Source organism: Leptodactylus fuscus, chromosome 5 (assembly GCF_031893055.1).
Source record: "Leptodactylus fuscus isolate aLepFus1 chromosome 5, aLepFus1.hap2, whole genome shotgun sequence".
In the NCBI taxonomy this organism is placed as follows: domain Eukaryota; kingdom Metazoa; phylum Chordata; class Amphibia; order Anura; family Leptodactylidae; genus Leptodactylus; species Leptodactylus fuscus.
This window is the reverse complement of record NC_134269.1, coordinates 179,762,662-179,778,957: the sequence shown is the minus strand read 5'-3', so window position 1 is coordinate 179,778,957 and position 16,296 is coordinate 179,762,662. Positions and strand designations below refer to the sequence as shown.

The 16,296-nt window shown below is 42.8% G+C and overlaps 1 protein-coding gene across 1 annotated transcript; it reads right to left on the bottom strand.

Annotated features, from left to right (window-relative positions):
- Positions 1 to 4,236: 4,236 nt before the first annotated feature.
- Positions 4,237 to 14,905, bottom strand: NPM1 (nucleophosmin 1). The gene is made up of 11 exons (XM_075274787.1): positions 14,760 to 14,905; positions 11,330 to 11,412; positions 10,694 to 10,813; positions 9,770 to 9,863; positions 8,589 to 8,710; positions 8,426 to 8,505; positions 7,886 to 7,943; positions 6,787 to 6,876; positions 5,842 to 5,949; positions 4,941 to 5,015; positions 4,237 to 4,465 (listed from the first exon to the last, which is right to left on the bottom strand). Exons 1-11 carry the CDS (start codon positions 14,818 to 14,820, stop codon positions 4,415 to 4,417), a joined length of 942 nt encoding a protein of 313 aa, XP_075130888.1. The 5' UTR covers positions 14,821 to 14,905; the 3' UTR covers positions 4,237 to 4,414.
- Positions 14,906 to 16,296: the final 1,391 nt, after the last annotated feature.

Below are 16,296 nucleotides of genomic sequence, written 5' to 3'. Positions count from 1 at the left end.
ACATCTTCATTTTCTGCCCCGTGAACATACTTCAATAAGCTGATTTCCCCATAGGCTACACTGTAGGTTGTCTAGGGCAACCCCTAATACGTAAACCATAACTGTGGCATGACAAAATCCCACCTCTGTGCTGCCAACATTTGGTGAGCCTCCGACACCAAAACATAGCAATCCTGTCCATAGCGTGGCATGTCCTGACCGAAGACGTCACTCAGCCTCCTCCAGGAGAACGGCTTTAGTTTGCAGAGTGCAGGATACTACAGAGGTGGCTCAGTGATGTCACAAGGTCCTCTACTCACTGTCAAGCTATGGATGGAATCTCTATGTGTGGGTGCTAGAGGATGAGAAAATGGGGGTGGAATGGTTGAATAGAGCACACGGTAGGTAGGGAATACTGTGTGGAGCACTGAACTATGCTGGGGCTTAATACATGGGGCAACGTGGGAAATATATACACATATACAGTCCTATGAAAAAGTTTGGGCACCCCTATTAATCTTAATAATTTTTGGTTCTAAATATTTTGGTGTTTGCAGCAGCCATTTCAGTTTGATCTATCTAATAACTGATGGACGCATTAATATTTCAGGATTGAAATGAGGTTTATTGTACTAACAGAAAACGTGCAATATGCATTAAACCAAAATTTGACCGATGCAAAAGTATGGGCACCTCAACAGAAAAGTGACACTAATATTTAGTAGTGATAGGTGATTCCTCAGGCAAGCCCGACAGGAGTGGAGGAGTAGGGAGTAAGCGCGCACACCAACGTATGATCTTGAACAGTTTATTAAACACGACGCGTTTCGGGCATCTGCCCTTTCTCAAGTGTGATACAAACTGTGTAGTGGTGAATACCAATATGCTGCTTCGCTTCTGCAGAAGCGAAGCAGCATATTGGTATTCACCACTACACAGTTTGTATCACACTTGAGAAAGGGCAGATGCCCGAAACGCGTCGTGTTTAATAAACTGTTCAAGATCATACGTTGGTGTGCGCGCTTACTCCCTACTCCTCCACTCCTGTCGGGCTTGCCTGAGGAATCACCTATCATTGCATCACGCTGTTTCACAGTGTAAGGGAAAGAGCTGCTGCTATAACACCTTTTATATGCTCATATGGAGTTGTGACTATTTCACAACACCAATAGGTAAGAGACTAACTACATATCATCACCAAGAGTGTTTATAATTACTACACTATATTGGTGCTCGGTGTCTCTCCCATTTTATCTTTTTACTAATATTTAGTAGATCCTCCTTTTGCCTCTAGTCGCTTCCTGTAGCTTTTAATCAGTTCCTGGATCCTGGATGAAGGGATTTTGGACCATTCCTCTTTACAAAACAATTCAAGTTCAGCTTGATGGTCTTTTTTTTATTTAAATCAGCATATCATCAGTATATATAAAAGTATAGGAAATCTAATGGCAATAAGTTTTAATCCTTGCTGCAGCCATTTCTTCTTTTATTCCTCACAAAGCCATAACTTTCCATTCAGAGCCACAAGAGGGCTTGTATTTTGCAGGATGAATTGTATTTTATAAAGAATACCCATGGCTTCGCTCGCGGAAAATATGTTAAATTGTTGGTTATGCAGGCTAAAGTAAAATTTTCAGTGTCACACTAATTGACATTTTCAGAGCGCTACAGTAAATCTTTTTTTCTACTTAAACATACCTCCCAACTTTTGAAGTACAATAACGGGGACAAAATGTGTGGCGCACTAGGCGCGATGTGGCAAATTTAGCCCCTCCCATTTTTGTTGCCTTCGCCCATTCAGTTTTCATGTGCCCCCACACAATATAATCCTCCTACAGTCACCCGTAAATTATGCCTCCCCTTCAACTGCCCCCCTAGTTTCATGTCCCCCCCTTCATCTTCCCCCTACTTTCATGTCCCCCTTTCATCTCTGCCCCAGTTTCATGTCCCCCCACTCCATCTCTGCCCCCAGTTTCACGTCTCCCTCCATCTCTGCCCGTTTCATGTCCCCCCTCCATGTCTGCCCTAGTTTTATGTCCCCCCCTCCATCTCTGCCTCCAGTATCGTGCCCCCCCCCCTCCATCTCTGCCCCCCGTTTCATGTCCATCCCACCACTTCATCTGCCCCTAGTTTCATGGGCCCCCTTCATTATGTTCCCCCTCAATGTTTAACACAAAACGACACCGATCACCTTTCCCTCAATACCCGCAGCTTTCTCCGCAGTCCCACTTACCGAGTTGTAGGCATGATGTGAGTCACATCATCACATCGCACCTACACATCCAGGAGCCAGATCACAGCATTAAAGCACGAGCTGAGTTGTGACCGCTCCTGCTTTACTCGCCTATGTATTCAACTCCAGACGCAGATGAGTTAAAACTGGGACCTACCTACCGCTGACCGGGACTGAGGGACAGGAGCCCAAATCCTGAAAATTTATTTTGGCATTTTACTAATTTTAACAATTTTTTTTATTTTTTTATTTCAACATTTTTATTGATTTTACATATTCAATACATATTATATAGTATATACTATTACAACTATATTTTAAACTTTTTTTTTTAATCAAAATTTATGCCCCTTACACACACATCTAAAATATTTACACCCAATTAACAACATAATGAAACCCTCCCCCGTCCCTCCAGTGTAATCTACAGTATAAGTAGTTCACGGACAAAAGAGTAAAATTGGTTTCCAGTTACACATCTATTGTAGGGCTTCATTGATGAAAGCTCCTGTATAATCACAATCTTACTATTAGGCAGTTTTTGCCTGACCAATATTGCTGCTCAGTAAGGATGCTTGCACACTACAGTAACACTACAGTCTCCGGGCCGTGGATTCTACAGCTCCATAGACTTCTATGGAGCCTGCAAAATTCACAGCTTTGTGCACAAAAGTCTATGGAACTGCCAAATCCATGGCCTGGAGGCCCGTGAAAAATACTGCAGTGTGCAAGCAGCCACTAAAGATACCAGACAGGTTTTATCAGTGCATGCGTGCGTGTACATGCATGTGATCCATGTGTATGTATGCGTGTGTGGTCCATGTATATATGTATGCGTGTGTGCATGAACGTTTGGTCCATATATATGTATGCGTGTGTGCATGCACGTTTGGTCCATATATATGTATGCGTGTGTACACGTGTGATCCATGTGTATGTATGTGTGTGTGTGTATGTATGTGTGTGTATGTATGTGATCCATGTGTTTCTGCGTGCACAGAGCAAGTGTTCATGTGTGCGGTAGATGTGTGTTAGTACGCATATGCTCTATTCGTCCGTGTGTGTAGTGTGCATCCATCTGAGAGTCTCTACGTGTGTGTGGTCCGTGTGTGTGGTAATTGTGGGGTGGTGTTTGTGTTGTGTATTGTGGCATTTGTGTCATATTGTGCTTGTGGGTTGGTGTCTGTGTGATGTTTATGTGTTGTGTGAGGTGGTGCGGCCCCTTTAGCAGTGACTCTGGAACTGTCACTATAATCCGTCCCTGTCAGTCACAACTGTTTTCCCCTCAGGACTTTCACTTTTCCCCATTATATGTATAGGGCCTAAATTTAGGGGCCCCAATCTCATGACGGGGGGACGCTAGCGAGATGTAATGTGCGCAGTATTCTGCTCCTGTGGGTGGAATGGAGGCGTGCCAAATTTCACCCAAATCGGGCGAGAACTGTGGATTTGTATAGAGCAGAATACTACAGGATCTGAGTTTTATATATATAGACTATGTAATGGTCCGTAAGATCTACTGGGAAGAATAAAAAGGCATTTTTTCTCTACAGATCATTTTTTACTGTGCAGTAAAAAATACATGTTCTTTTTCTTTGAATAGCAATTACTATCCCAAATTTATATAGTTTGGCCTGTTAATACATTTAACAAATATCAAAAACTTTGAAAAAGCACAAAATTTTATCCTCTATATCTTTAAATCTTCCATGCTTTGCAGCACGAGATTTACATTTTATTTAGATTTTCAGGATAAGTCTGATCTTTTCTGTCATTTAGATTTTTTACAATGTTACCAAAACTTTATAATTTGGTTCTTTTCAGAGATGGGGTTGACCAATTTTCCCTGATTAAGAAAGATCACTGACATATGACAGTGGAAAAATAAAAGTTATGGATTCTAGAAGGTGGGTGGTAAATTAAGAGGAAAGCACAAAGTGAGTAAAACCGAACTCCCCTAAAATCATGTAGAAAATGAAGCATATTAAAGGTCACATCAGTCATTTAATGGAAGCAAGTAACAGTTGTCAAGTAAAATAGCTTTATTTAACATTTACATGAGGATAGCCTGGCCCATCTTTATGACTTTTCGTTAACAGAACATTGAGGCGTACAAAACAGGTGGAAAACATTCCGAGACAAAAAAAATGTCTAACTAAAGTAAAAATATAAAATTAGGAGGGGGAACGGAGGAGAATAAAGTTATTTAGCATCTTTCAGGGATTTTCTCCAATTCCAGAGCTCATCAATAACCTGCAATGTAGAAATAAAAAAAATAATGAAGCATGTATTTATAGACATTGACATGCTAGAATTGATTTTTTTTTTTGGCAGCATGTCATTGAAGTACATTACAAACTCAAATTTAGTCTTTCCTGTGAAAGCCAGCACTGAACACTGGTCATAGTAAAGAGATTCACAGCGTTCATGTAGCACCAGAACCGTGAATTGCCAGTCGGGTAAGGGTGCTGCATATACAGCTGCCTTCACCGTGTTATCTTTCACACAGGTAATCTTTAATATGGCACCTGATCTACTGTTCTAGGTATTGTGAAGCACAATTACAGATATCTGAAGTCAGCACTATACAGGAGCTAACCACCAATACAGTCAACACCTACATGTACAGCTGACAAAAAACAAGAGAAAAAAAAACAAAAAACACAGGATTTCACAGAAATTGGTTAAAATCTGCTAATGCTCAACAATCCCTTTCCCCATGCCTTACCTTCTTATTGTCAGTTCTGAAACAATTCTTCACATAGTTTGTAAACCGTGCCTCAATTTTGGGAAGATTTCCACCCTAGAAGTAGAAAATTAGTTACACATTAGATTAGATTATTAATCAGGATTTTCATAGAAAATAGACTGTAGATCGCTGACAGTCATCAAACCCATAACAGACTCTTCACTGTATATCAGAAACAGTTACTACACTATAATGCTAAGTAGTGCGCTCTCCTCCATTTAATAGGCTGATGGTTGCAAAAAAATGTGGCACATATATAGCTTTCCAAAATACATGCTGTATATGGAAAAATATATATATATTATATATACAAAGTTTAAAACTGCACATTTATAACACAGGATTAATATCATGACATCCAATTTTCAATATTTCAACAAGCACACAATAGACAATGCTCAAGAAACTATACAAGCTTTTATCAGGTCTCAGCCACTGAAAGCAATACTGTATGTACACAGGTGTAAAGAATATAGATAGCCAGGACAGGCATGTGACCTAGCGCCAACCAGACGAAAATCATGGAGACCCATGTAGCTGTATCTGACAAACAGAACACAATAAAGCAGTGTAATTGGTAAAACACTTTAGCATAAGCTACAAGTCTGAAATAGATCCTTGAGATGGGAATACCCCTTTAACATCACCATTTCCTCACCATATATAAATGGTACAGTAAATGTTGGAAAAAGGTTAAATTTGAAAAAATAAAAGTCTTATTTATCACTGAAAAAAAAGAATTAAGTGTTATGGCCTCAAAACTGCCTGATCAGCTGAAGTGACACTTTACAGTATGGCAACAAGAACCAAATATCAATTTTACAACCACAAAAGCTGAAATATTGGACTATAAACAGACATACAACATGTAAGAACCTACTTTCTCAATGGTAGACTGTAATTTTTCTTTCATCTGCTCAGGAGTCAGTGGTGATTTAGGCGTCTTTGGAGTCTGCTTGGAATCTTGTTTCCCTTTTTGATCTGGTGTCTGAAAAAGACAGTAAACCATTACATTCAATTCATTACCTGTACTGCCTCTAAGATCAGGAGAGTCTAGAATAAGATCTATTGCATCAAGGTGAACTGAACTACGGATTCACTTGCCAAGTAGATAGTTTGTATCTTGGTTATACAATTCTGGGAGCAGCCATCTTTGCTTGAGCTGCTAACAGTACAGGGACTGAGCTAAGCTGTCTCCATAAATATGAGGTGTCACACCACGTCATCTGTCTACAGCTCCATAACAGGCATTGCTGTCATTGAAAACCTGCCCTCTAATACTGGAGTCTACAGAAAGGAATGTTAACCCATAAGTGAATTTTAAGGAAAAGGTGAAAATTTAATACAAAGCCTTGATTTAAAGAATTTTTAGATTCTTAAAGAAACACTACCTAGGGATGAATACAGCAGCATAGTATTCATGATTCTTGTGACTACAGTCTTGCTCTGGTTTTTCTAGAGACTGAATGGAGCCTTAAGTTAGCCTTTTACTGTACTGGAAACAATCAGAGCTATCAGAACTTTGGCACTCCAAAAACATTACAAAGGGCGAAGCGAGGATCACCAAAGGGGAACAGTTTAAACAAATCTGAAACCAGCTAGATAGGCTTTAAACCTGCAGTAGAATACATACAAGTGACAAACTGCAATTCAGGAAACAGCCCATGAACAAAGTATGCATAATCATACATCATTCACATTAAGGAGAGTAGCTACTTTGCTAAATAAAAAAAAAGATGGACTGATACAAGTCAAGAATACACTGTCATTCAATTCATGCTCAAGTATATTTGGCAAGAAAGGTCAATTTATCAAAACTACTCACTTTTGGAGTCTTGGCAGGAGTGGACGGTTCAGAAGCTTTCCCATTGTGGCTGGACTTTTGAGCAGATTTCACTTTTGTTACTGGAACAGGCTAAAAGCAAATATTACATGTTATTTGTAAACATTAACAAAATAATTGAAATTCAACAAGACAATAAAATTACAATTTCTTCTAAAATACATACATATGTATATATTTTACTTATTAGTTACAAAGTTAAAACAATCAGTACATGTGAAAGTCATTTGGGCGCACAGTACTGACCAAGTCTCTCCCTATATGAAGACATTTCACCATACCTCATTCATTACAATAACATTAAATTGGTTTTTCGATGGGTATAGATATGTAGACAATTAAAAGCTAATGTTTTTGCAAATACATTTTTGTGAATAGGTTATGTTTTATAATTTTTCTCTAGCCATCTTAGTGGTGGTGGTCTTTTCTTGATCAGTTGCCAATGGAGACAACCATGCACACAGGAACTTTCCATGATCTGCAACTTGTCAGAAGCCCGGCTATAATTTCCTTATTGATGCTGGATAATTTGGACAGGGACAAGCTGTACCCATGTGGTCGCCTGACTAATTGACAGCTGGGTTTCCTGTGCAATAGCCACAACAGGAGCAGTCAACCACTTCACAGGATGGATGCCACAGTCAATGCCAATACTCACATCCCCTCAAAACAAACATACCCCAACATGGCAGCTAAAACTACAGCTTGGCCCACAAACCTCCTTCATAACTCAAAAATATAGTGAATGGCAACAAAATATTTTTTTTTCATGCAATAGTAAGATTACAAAAATTTTTACTCTAAAATTTTACTAAAACTACAGCTCTGCTAGCAAAATCACACAACATCCATGTCAGAGACAAAAGTGATAAGCTATGAATATGGCAACAAAAAAATTTGCTTTGTTTTATTATATATATGATCAGAATAAAGTTATCATTTATACAAGGCAAGGAATGCAGCACCTTTATCTGGAAAGGTTAGATTTACACTACACATCAAAAACTAGCCCCTCAAAAAAGCTCAGACTTCTTGCTTTCAGAATATATGAAGGGAGGGTAATTTTTTTTTTTTTAATTACCTTTTTAACTGGTGTTTCGTCATCTTCTTCATCATCATCGTCGTCATCATCGTCATCCCTTAAAAAAGAAATAGTACTTTATAGACTGAACATGAAAGCCTACATGCAAAATGAGTGGTCTAATATTATCAAGCATGACATTATGCAGGGGGTAAAGTAGACCCAAGCATACAGCCTAGGAATAGCTTAATAAAGTAACACTTTTCCCATTTCAATAGAATCAATAGCACAATATAAGCAGCTTAAAAAATACAAGTGACAGACAAGAAGCTTCAGGGTTTTTTTTTTTTTTTTACACATTTGGCTAAATTCAGACACCTGCTAGAGGGAGCATTCTGCATCACCAACAAGCCCATCTCTTTACACCATTTAACTACTACACTGGTTCTGATACTGTTGGAATTTTCTCTCTAGCCCCCACCACTCCTGAGCAATCATTGCTGTCATCTTTGGTGACATTTAAAAATTTAAAGTGTTACTTTAAGCTCCAGGAAATATCCGAAATTTGCCAAATAGACTTTTTGCCAACATGAAACTTACTCATCATCATCGTCGTCATCATCATCGTCATCATCCTCATCATCGTCGTCATCATCCTCCTCATCTAACTTCACCTTTTTCTATTTGAATCAGTAAACGTGAGATTAGATTTTGTACAAAGAGTAAAATAAAAGTATAAATAAAAATGGAAACGTTACCATACCTGAGGAACCTTTGACGTAGATGTAGCTGGTCTTTTTGCATTCTTTGTTATTTCTGTGGTTTCTTCCTCCTCTTCGTCTTCCTCCTCATCTTCCTCATCAGATGATCCCAAGTCCTCTAAAGCTGAGACAGGAGGATCATTAGAAAGCTCTAAGTTAGGCACCAAACCATTTCCCTACAGAAATCTCTTTAAAGGAGATCATACAGTAGGAATCATTACTACCACAATTTCTCCACAACTAAGATGATGTAACTTCTAGGGGGGTTAAAGTGTAACTAATATTTTAACCTATTTTGCTGGCTTTCCATAGACAATGGGCTCTAAATTGCTTCCTGAAATTCTGACATTACACTAAATACAATTCACCATGGACAACTAGCAGTCTGGCCAAGATTTTTGATAGTTGAATGTATACTGGCAAATACTGTGCCGAGACTGGCTGCGCTATTTCGGGCTCATACATTGAATAGAATGATTTATAGAGCACATCCCATTCGGGACTAACAAAAACAAGTACATATCTGTTCTTATGAATGCTATGACTGGATATCGACTATCCCTAACTACTTAAGAGCTATTGTGCTTCTAGAGCAGCATGTATCCTATATGAGAGGTGTAGATTTGTTATGCTATAATGGACAGTGTGGCTTCCTGGTGCATGTGACTAAGCATAGGATTTTAGTTTTGTCACTCAGTTTTTAACAATTGAATGAAATGATTTTTTTTTTTTAACTGGTGAATCTTTAGTATTTTGAACATATGCACATTTTTTTGCCAGTCTGGGGCGAGTTTTGTTTAAAAATTGAATTACTCTGCTGCCTCAAAATGTTCCTGATTTATTAAGCGACATGATCATGTGCACCAGAACTGAAATCTATGCTAGTCAGAAAGATGGCGAAGATTTCAGGTATAGCTCATGCTATAGTTCTAATGTAGAAAGTGCTGAGGGTTTGCTTTAAATGGTTTCCAAGCCTACAAACAGATACCAGAAATATTGCAGATAGTATAAGATACTTGGGGCTGACACTAAGAACTTAATATAAGGCCTTGCATAACCCCCTGCCATGAACCACAGGGAGAACATGGATTTACAGTTATAAGGGGGGGGGGGAACATTTTATTACTAGTGATGTCTTTTTATAAAGTTATTCCTATTTCTATTCCAACTGCAAGCTACTTACCAACAAGATGCTGCCCACTAACATACACGGGACCAGATCCAGACTTCAGCCTCAAAGTCACAGGCGGTGTAATCTCAAATCCACCAAGAGAAACCTAAAAGACACACATTGCAAGATTATATGGAAGTGAACACTACCTTAAAATTAGTTTACCGTAAAGCCAAAAGTTTAACTTTAAATGGATTATCCAGAACACGGCTACTCAAAGATTTCTACTTCCACCTCACAGGCAGTGACATCACATCCCTTGGTCACATGGCCACGTTGCAGCACAGTCCTATACATCTGAATGGGAATAAGCATGTAGCATGGTCGTAAGACCAGCAAATGTAAAGCCAAGAAGAAACTTCCCTGCAATACACATTAACCAGCTTCAAGATAGCTGATAAATATCACTGGACCTCCACCAATCGTACGCATGCTGCTCCATTAAATATGAAAGGAACTGATAGTAAGAAAAAGTACATGTACAAGTCAGCCGCAAAAACAATGAATAAGAGGAAACGGGCACAAACATTCGAGCTCCTCACTGAGGTCATGCAGAGAAGAGGGATGTAGCTTGAGCAGCTCCTCGTGATGAGACATTTATCACTGACCCAAGAGAAAAGTGATAGGTTTGGGGGGGGGGGGGTTTAAATGTAGATTATGAGCCCTCACAATGTATTTTTCCCTATCAGTATGTCTTTGGAATATGGGAGGAACTCCATGCAAACACGGGGAGAACATACACACTCATTGCAGGATTTGAACCCAGGACTCAAGCGCTGCAAGGCTGCAGTGCTAACCACTGAGGCACCGTGTTGCCCTGACAAAAGTGGTGTTAAAAGTTGTCAATTACAGTGCTATTTATAAGTATTGTTGCCTAAAAGTTACTTAATACACAGATTCTACTAACCAAATACTCTTTATACATCCACTACTTACGGTTGACTGTACAGATGGTCTAAGGGACGCAAGAATGACCTTCAACTGCTTTCCTTCATAGTTCATTCCTTCAGCTTCAACAATGTGTAGCTCATCTTTTGCAGCAGAACCTAAACTAACCTGAAAAGTAAAGTAAGAAAGTGTTACATACAGAGGAATATACGAAATATTAATTACTTTCATGTGTAAATGTTTATTTGAACATTTGTCAACATTCTGACATCTGTAACTTTTTTATACTTCAATACACGGGACACACACACACTGGTTTCTGTCTGTCTGTTCTCTATGCACAACCAAACGACTGGACCGATCTTCATCAAATTTGGCACACAGATACATTAGGTGTCCGGGAAGGTTTTAGACCAGGCATCAACTCTCTCGGACGTACCGCTCTAGAGATACAGTATTCCCAAATCAATGGCCGGCATTAGCTAATACAAACCTGCAAGTCTTTCACTCATATTCCAAGTACCAAACACACAGTCACTCCACATGTACAATCCGACACTGATATCCAAACTGAGATACATATTTGTTTATATACACAAAAATTGTTTATCCTTGACAATCCTCTTAAAGAGATTAAGAAGAAAAAAAAAAAGAGCAAGAACCAGGAGACATCCCCGTGCTTACCGTTCTCAATGACAGCTGATGTTCACTTTCATCATCATCTACTTTAAATGTGTACTCCTTTTTGTCTGCCTTCAGTTCACATCCTACAAGCAAAACACAAGTTAGTGAAACAGCATTTGTACTGAAGAAAAACTAGAAATCCTGGCCATTTAAAGGGGTGTCTTGACTTACTATTTAATACGGCCCATAAAATAAGAATGACTGACTTCACAAACAGCACGCATTGACAGTGATTTATGGTTTGTGAAGAAGTCACTGCTGTTTTGCTGCAGTGTTTACCTGTCACAGACAGGATATCCCTGGTGACAAAAGATCTGATAGGGGGCCTGTAACCTGAAGACTGGACCTGTAACCTGAAGACTGGACCTGCTGCAGGATACCGAGGATCAGGAGAGGAATGGAAGATTTTTTTAATTATACTAGCCTTATCAGCAACATTCAAATATTAAAAAAGGGGTGAAACCACCATGCAAGTAACTGTGCTGTGGGCTGATCTACCTTGCACACCTGAGATTGGAGATTTAGTAGCTTTTATTCTAACGATCCTTCCCAAAATGTTTGTGTGAAATTAAACTATGTATATGAACATTATAGACAAGTCTATGTCAGCAGTTTCAGAGCACAGAGTGATGGGAACCTTCACACAGACCCCAGAAATCCCAACTTGTACTACAAATGGGATGAAGCAGTCCACTTATATCTCTGACAGGGGCCAGACACCCCGAATGCCCACCAACAAACTGCTTGATGGAAGCATTCAGGTGAGAATAGCAGATTCATCATTGAACAAGCACAACATCGTAATCCATTCACTTGAAGCAGACTGGGCTTCATATAGGATGGCACTGGGTAGTCCACTAAATTGTAAGTCTGTCATGTGTGAACACAGACATGAATAGGTGGACTGCTACAACTGCGGGCTCTTATGGAGCCTCATGGACCCCATTAACTACTATTTACTTGTACATTATATACATTAGATATGGACTTTATAAATATATATTTATAATAAATATGATATAATCCATATACATATTCTATATCTCATCAGGTATCTGTCCTTTCAAACTAAAACCAAAGTCACATTTGCAAGCAATGACTTTCCAATTGGAGACTCCAAGACAGATGTGAACAAAACCTGTGGATGGGCCCTATACAGGGAAGTGTAATTGGTCAAGGGGGCTGCACCGACAAACCTGTAGTGAGCAGGGTAGGGGGCTGCACCGACATAAACCTGTAGTGAGCAGGGTAGGGGGCTGCACCGACGTAACCCTGTAGTGAGCAGGGTAGGGGGCTGCACCAATGTAACCCTGTAGTGAGCAGGGTAGGGGGCTGCACCGACGTAAACCTGTAGTGAGCAGGGTAGGGGGCTGCACAGACATAACCCTGTAGTGAGCAGGGTAGGGGGCTGCACAGACATAACCCTGTAGTGAGCAGGGTAGGGGGCTGCACAGACATAACCCTGTAGTGAGCAGGGTAGGGGGCTGCACAGACATAGCCCTGTAGTGAGCTGCACAGACATAACCCTGTAGTGAGCAGGGTAGGGGGCTGCACAGACGTAACCCTGTAGTGAGCAGGGTAGGGGGCTGCACAGACGTAGCCCTGTAGTGAGAAGGGAAGGGGGCTGCACAGACGTAGCCCTGTAGTGAGCAGGGTGGGGGGCTGCACAGACATAAACCTGTAGTGAGCAGGGTAGGGGGCTGCACAGACGTAACCCTGTAGTGAGCAGGGTAGGGGGCTGCACAGACGTAACCCTGTAGTGAGCAGGGTAGGGGGCTGCACAGACATAACCCTGTAGTGAGCAGGGTAGGGGGCTGCACAGACGTAACCCTGTAGTGAGCAGGGTAGGGGGCTGCACAGACATAACCCTGTAGTGAGCAGGGTAGGGGGCTGCACAGACGTAGCCCTGTAGTGAGCAGGGTGGGGGGCTGCACAGACATAAACCTGTAGTGAGCAGGGTAGGGGGCTGCACAGACGTAACCCTGTAGTGAGCAGGGTAGGGGGCTGCACAGACGTAACCCTGTAGTGAGCAGGGTAGGGGGCTGCACAGACGTAACCCTGTAGTGAGCAGGGTAGGGGGCTGCACAGACGTAGCCCTGTAGTGAGCAGGGTAGGGGGCTGCACAGACGTAGCCCTGTAGTGAGCAGGGTAGGGGGCTGCACAGACGTAGCCCTGTAGTGAGCAGGGTAGGGGGCTGCACAGACGTAGCCCTGTAGTGAGCAGGGTAGGGGGCTGCACAGACGTAGCCCTGTAGTGAGCAGGGTAGGGGGCTGCACAGACGTAGCCCTGTAGTGAGCAGGGTAGGGGGCTGCACAGACGTAGCCCTGTAGTGAGCAGGGTAGGGGGCTGCACAGACGTAGCCCTGTAGTGAGCAGGGTGGGGGGCTGCACAGACATAACCCTGTAGTGAGCAGGGTGGGGGGCTGCACAGACGTAACCCTGTAGTGAGCAGGGTAGGGGGCTGCACAGACGTAACCCTGTAGTGAGCAGGGTAGGGGGCTGCACAGACGTAGCCCTGTAGTGAGCAGGGTGGGGGGCTGCACAGACATAAACCTGTAGTGAGCAGGGTAGGGGGCTGCACAGACGTAACCCTGTAGTGAGCAGGGTAGGGGGCTGCACAGACGTAACCCTGTAGTGAGCAGGGTAGGGGGCTGCACAGACGTAACCCTGTAGTGAGCAGGGTAGGGGGCTGCACAGACGTAGCCCTGTAGTGAGCAGGGTAGGGGGCTGCACAGACGTAGCCCTGTAGTGAGCAGGGTAGGGGGCTGCACAGACGTAGCCCTGTAGTGAGCAGGGTAGGGGGCTGCACAGACGTAGCCCTGTAGTGAGCAGGGTAGGGGGCTGCACAGACGTAGCCCTGTAGTGAGCAGGGTAGGGGGCTGCACAGACGTAGCCCTGTAGTGAGCAGGGTAGGGGGCTGCACAGACGTAGCCCTGTAGTGAGCAGGGTAGGGGGCTGCACAGACGTAGCCCTGTAGTGAGCAGGGTAGGGGGCTGCACAGCTGGATTCACATCAGGACAAAGGAGCACAGCTGGCCATGTGACACTACCGCACCGAGCACATGCTGTGGCCACAATCCAGCAGTCTACAGGCCACGTTTAATAAGGCCACGTACGGGGACGGCCACCTATAGCCCTGTATGTGATCACAGCCCCACTCCCATCACAGGCGCCCCTCACCCTCTATCCGATCCCTGACCACGTGGTAAGCGCATGGCGCCCGCTGAGCGATCACGTGAGCGGACACAACGGGACCGCATCCACCTCCCGTTACACCCTCTAGCTGCCGTTACGCGCTATATACCCAACTAGAGCCCCGGCCCACAGCACTGACCGCCAGGACACCCACAGCCTGAGGCCACGACTAGGTGACCACAATAGCGACGCCGCCGCTGAATACAAAAGGCAAAGTTACACTTCATAGATACATACCGAAGAGGAAGTTCTGAGGGCGCAGAGGGGCCATGTTGTCCATATCCATGCTGTCCTCCATTCTGCACAAGCTTCACCACTCACACGAGCTACAATGGACGGTGTAATGAGAGCGGGCGCGGGGGAGTCACCGCTTTATAACCACATCGGAAGTCTCGCGATAGCGGGGCGGTGTTTGCGGACTGGCCAGTAAGACGCGCGCTGATTGGTTGTCGGTCTCTCTGTACGGACAAAAAAGAAAAGAAGAGACTGGAAACGAGCGACATCTCCTCCGCCATATTCTTCATTCATTAAAGACATAGAACGTGGGGCTGGAAGGATTGTCGCAGCCATTTCATTATCCCCTCACATTTCCTCTTCGTGTTTCTCTCCTGCAGATACCTCAGGGAAAGCCCAGATTTCCTATAGAAACCCCCAACAGATATTGTTGCAGAAAACCTGGGCTTGTCTATCTGCAGCAGTCACATTGGCGGGTGTGTGCCTAGTATCCTAATACAACTATGAAGGAAAACCCCTCCATTCTTCAGAAAGTGTTTTAGGCGGCATTCACACGATGTAACGCGGCACTGATTCACAATAACTCGCGTAAGGATCAGCGCTACGAAACAGAATCCCATCGACTTCAATGGGGTCCATGTAACACGCGTAACACATTGAAATCAATGGGATTCTGTTTTGCAGCGCTGTTCTTACATGAGTTATCGTGCAAGATTCATTGCCGCGTTACATCGTGTGAATGCACCCTTAAAGTTGCGATGGTCAGGGCCGAACCAATCTGTGGCTAGTGGAAAACACCTTGTGGCTAAGGACCCATGTAGCGAAACACAGCAGAAAAGACAATGGGGTGGAAACGCAGTATTAGGGAGCCTTCACACAATGTAACGCTGCGCTCATTCTGATCGTAAAAACACGTTCAGAATGAGCGCGTAAAAAGCAGCTCCCATTGACTTGAATGGGAGCCGGCATACGGGCACTCCCCATTGAAATCAATTGGAGGCTTTTTTCCCTATGCTTTCAGTGTATTACGCACGTATCACATTGAAAGCAATAGGGAAAAAAGCCTCCTATTGAGGCTGACTCCCATGCTGACTCCCATTCAAGTCAATGGGAGCTGCTTTTTACGCGCTCATTCTGAACGTGTTTTTACAATAAGAATGAGCGCAGCGTTACATCGTGTGAAGGCTCCCTTATCCTCTGCAGACTTTCTGCCCCTATTATGCCTGTATGGACAACGCAGATATCAGCCACATGCAGCGATTTCCAAAAATTAAGGCGTTTTTGGAGACACAGCTTTTAGGCTGCAGATTTTTTCTGCAATGTGTTTTTGAGGCTAGGGCCTACATTGAACAAAACAAAGCGTTTTGCTGTACCTGCATAGAGGAGGGGATTCTGGCTAATCCCATCCACTCATTGTAGAAAAAAATCTGCAGCGGTAAAGTTGCATTTTCAAAAATGCCCATGGAAATGCTGGCGTTTTCCATATAGGTATAATAGGGGCAGAAAGTCTGCAGAGGGAAACTGCAATGAAAAACATGGC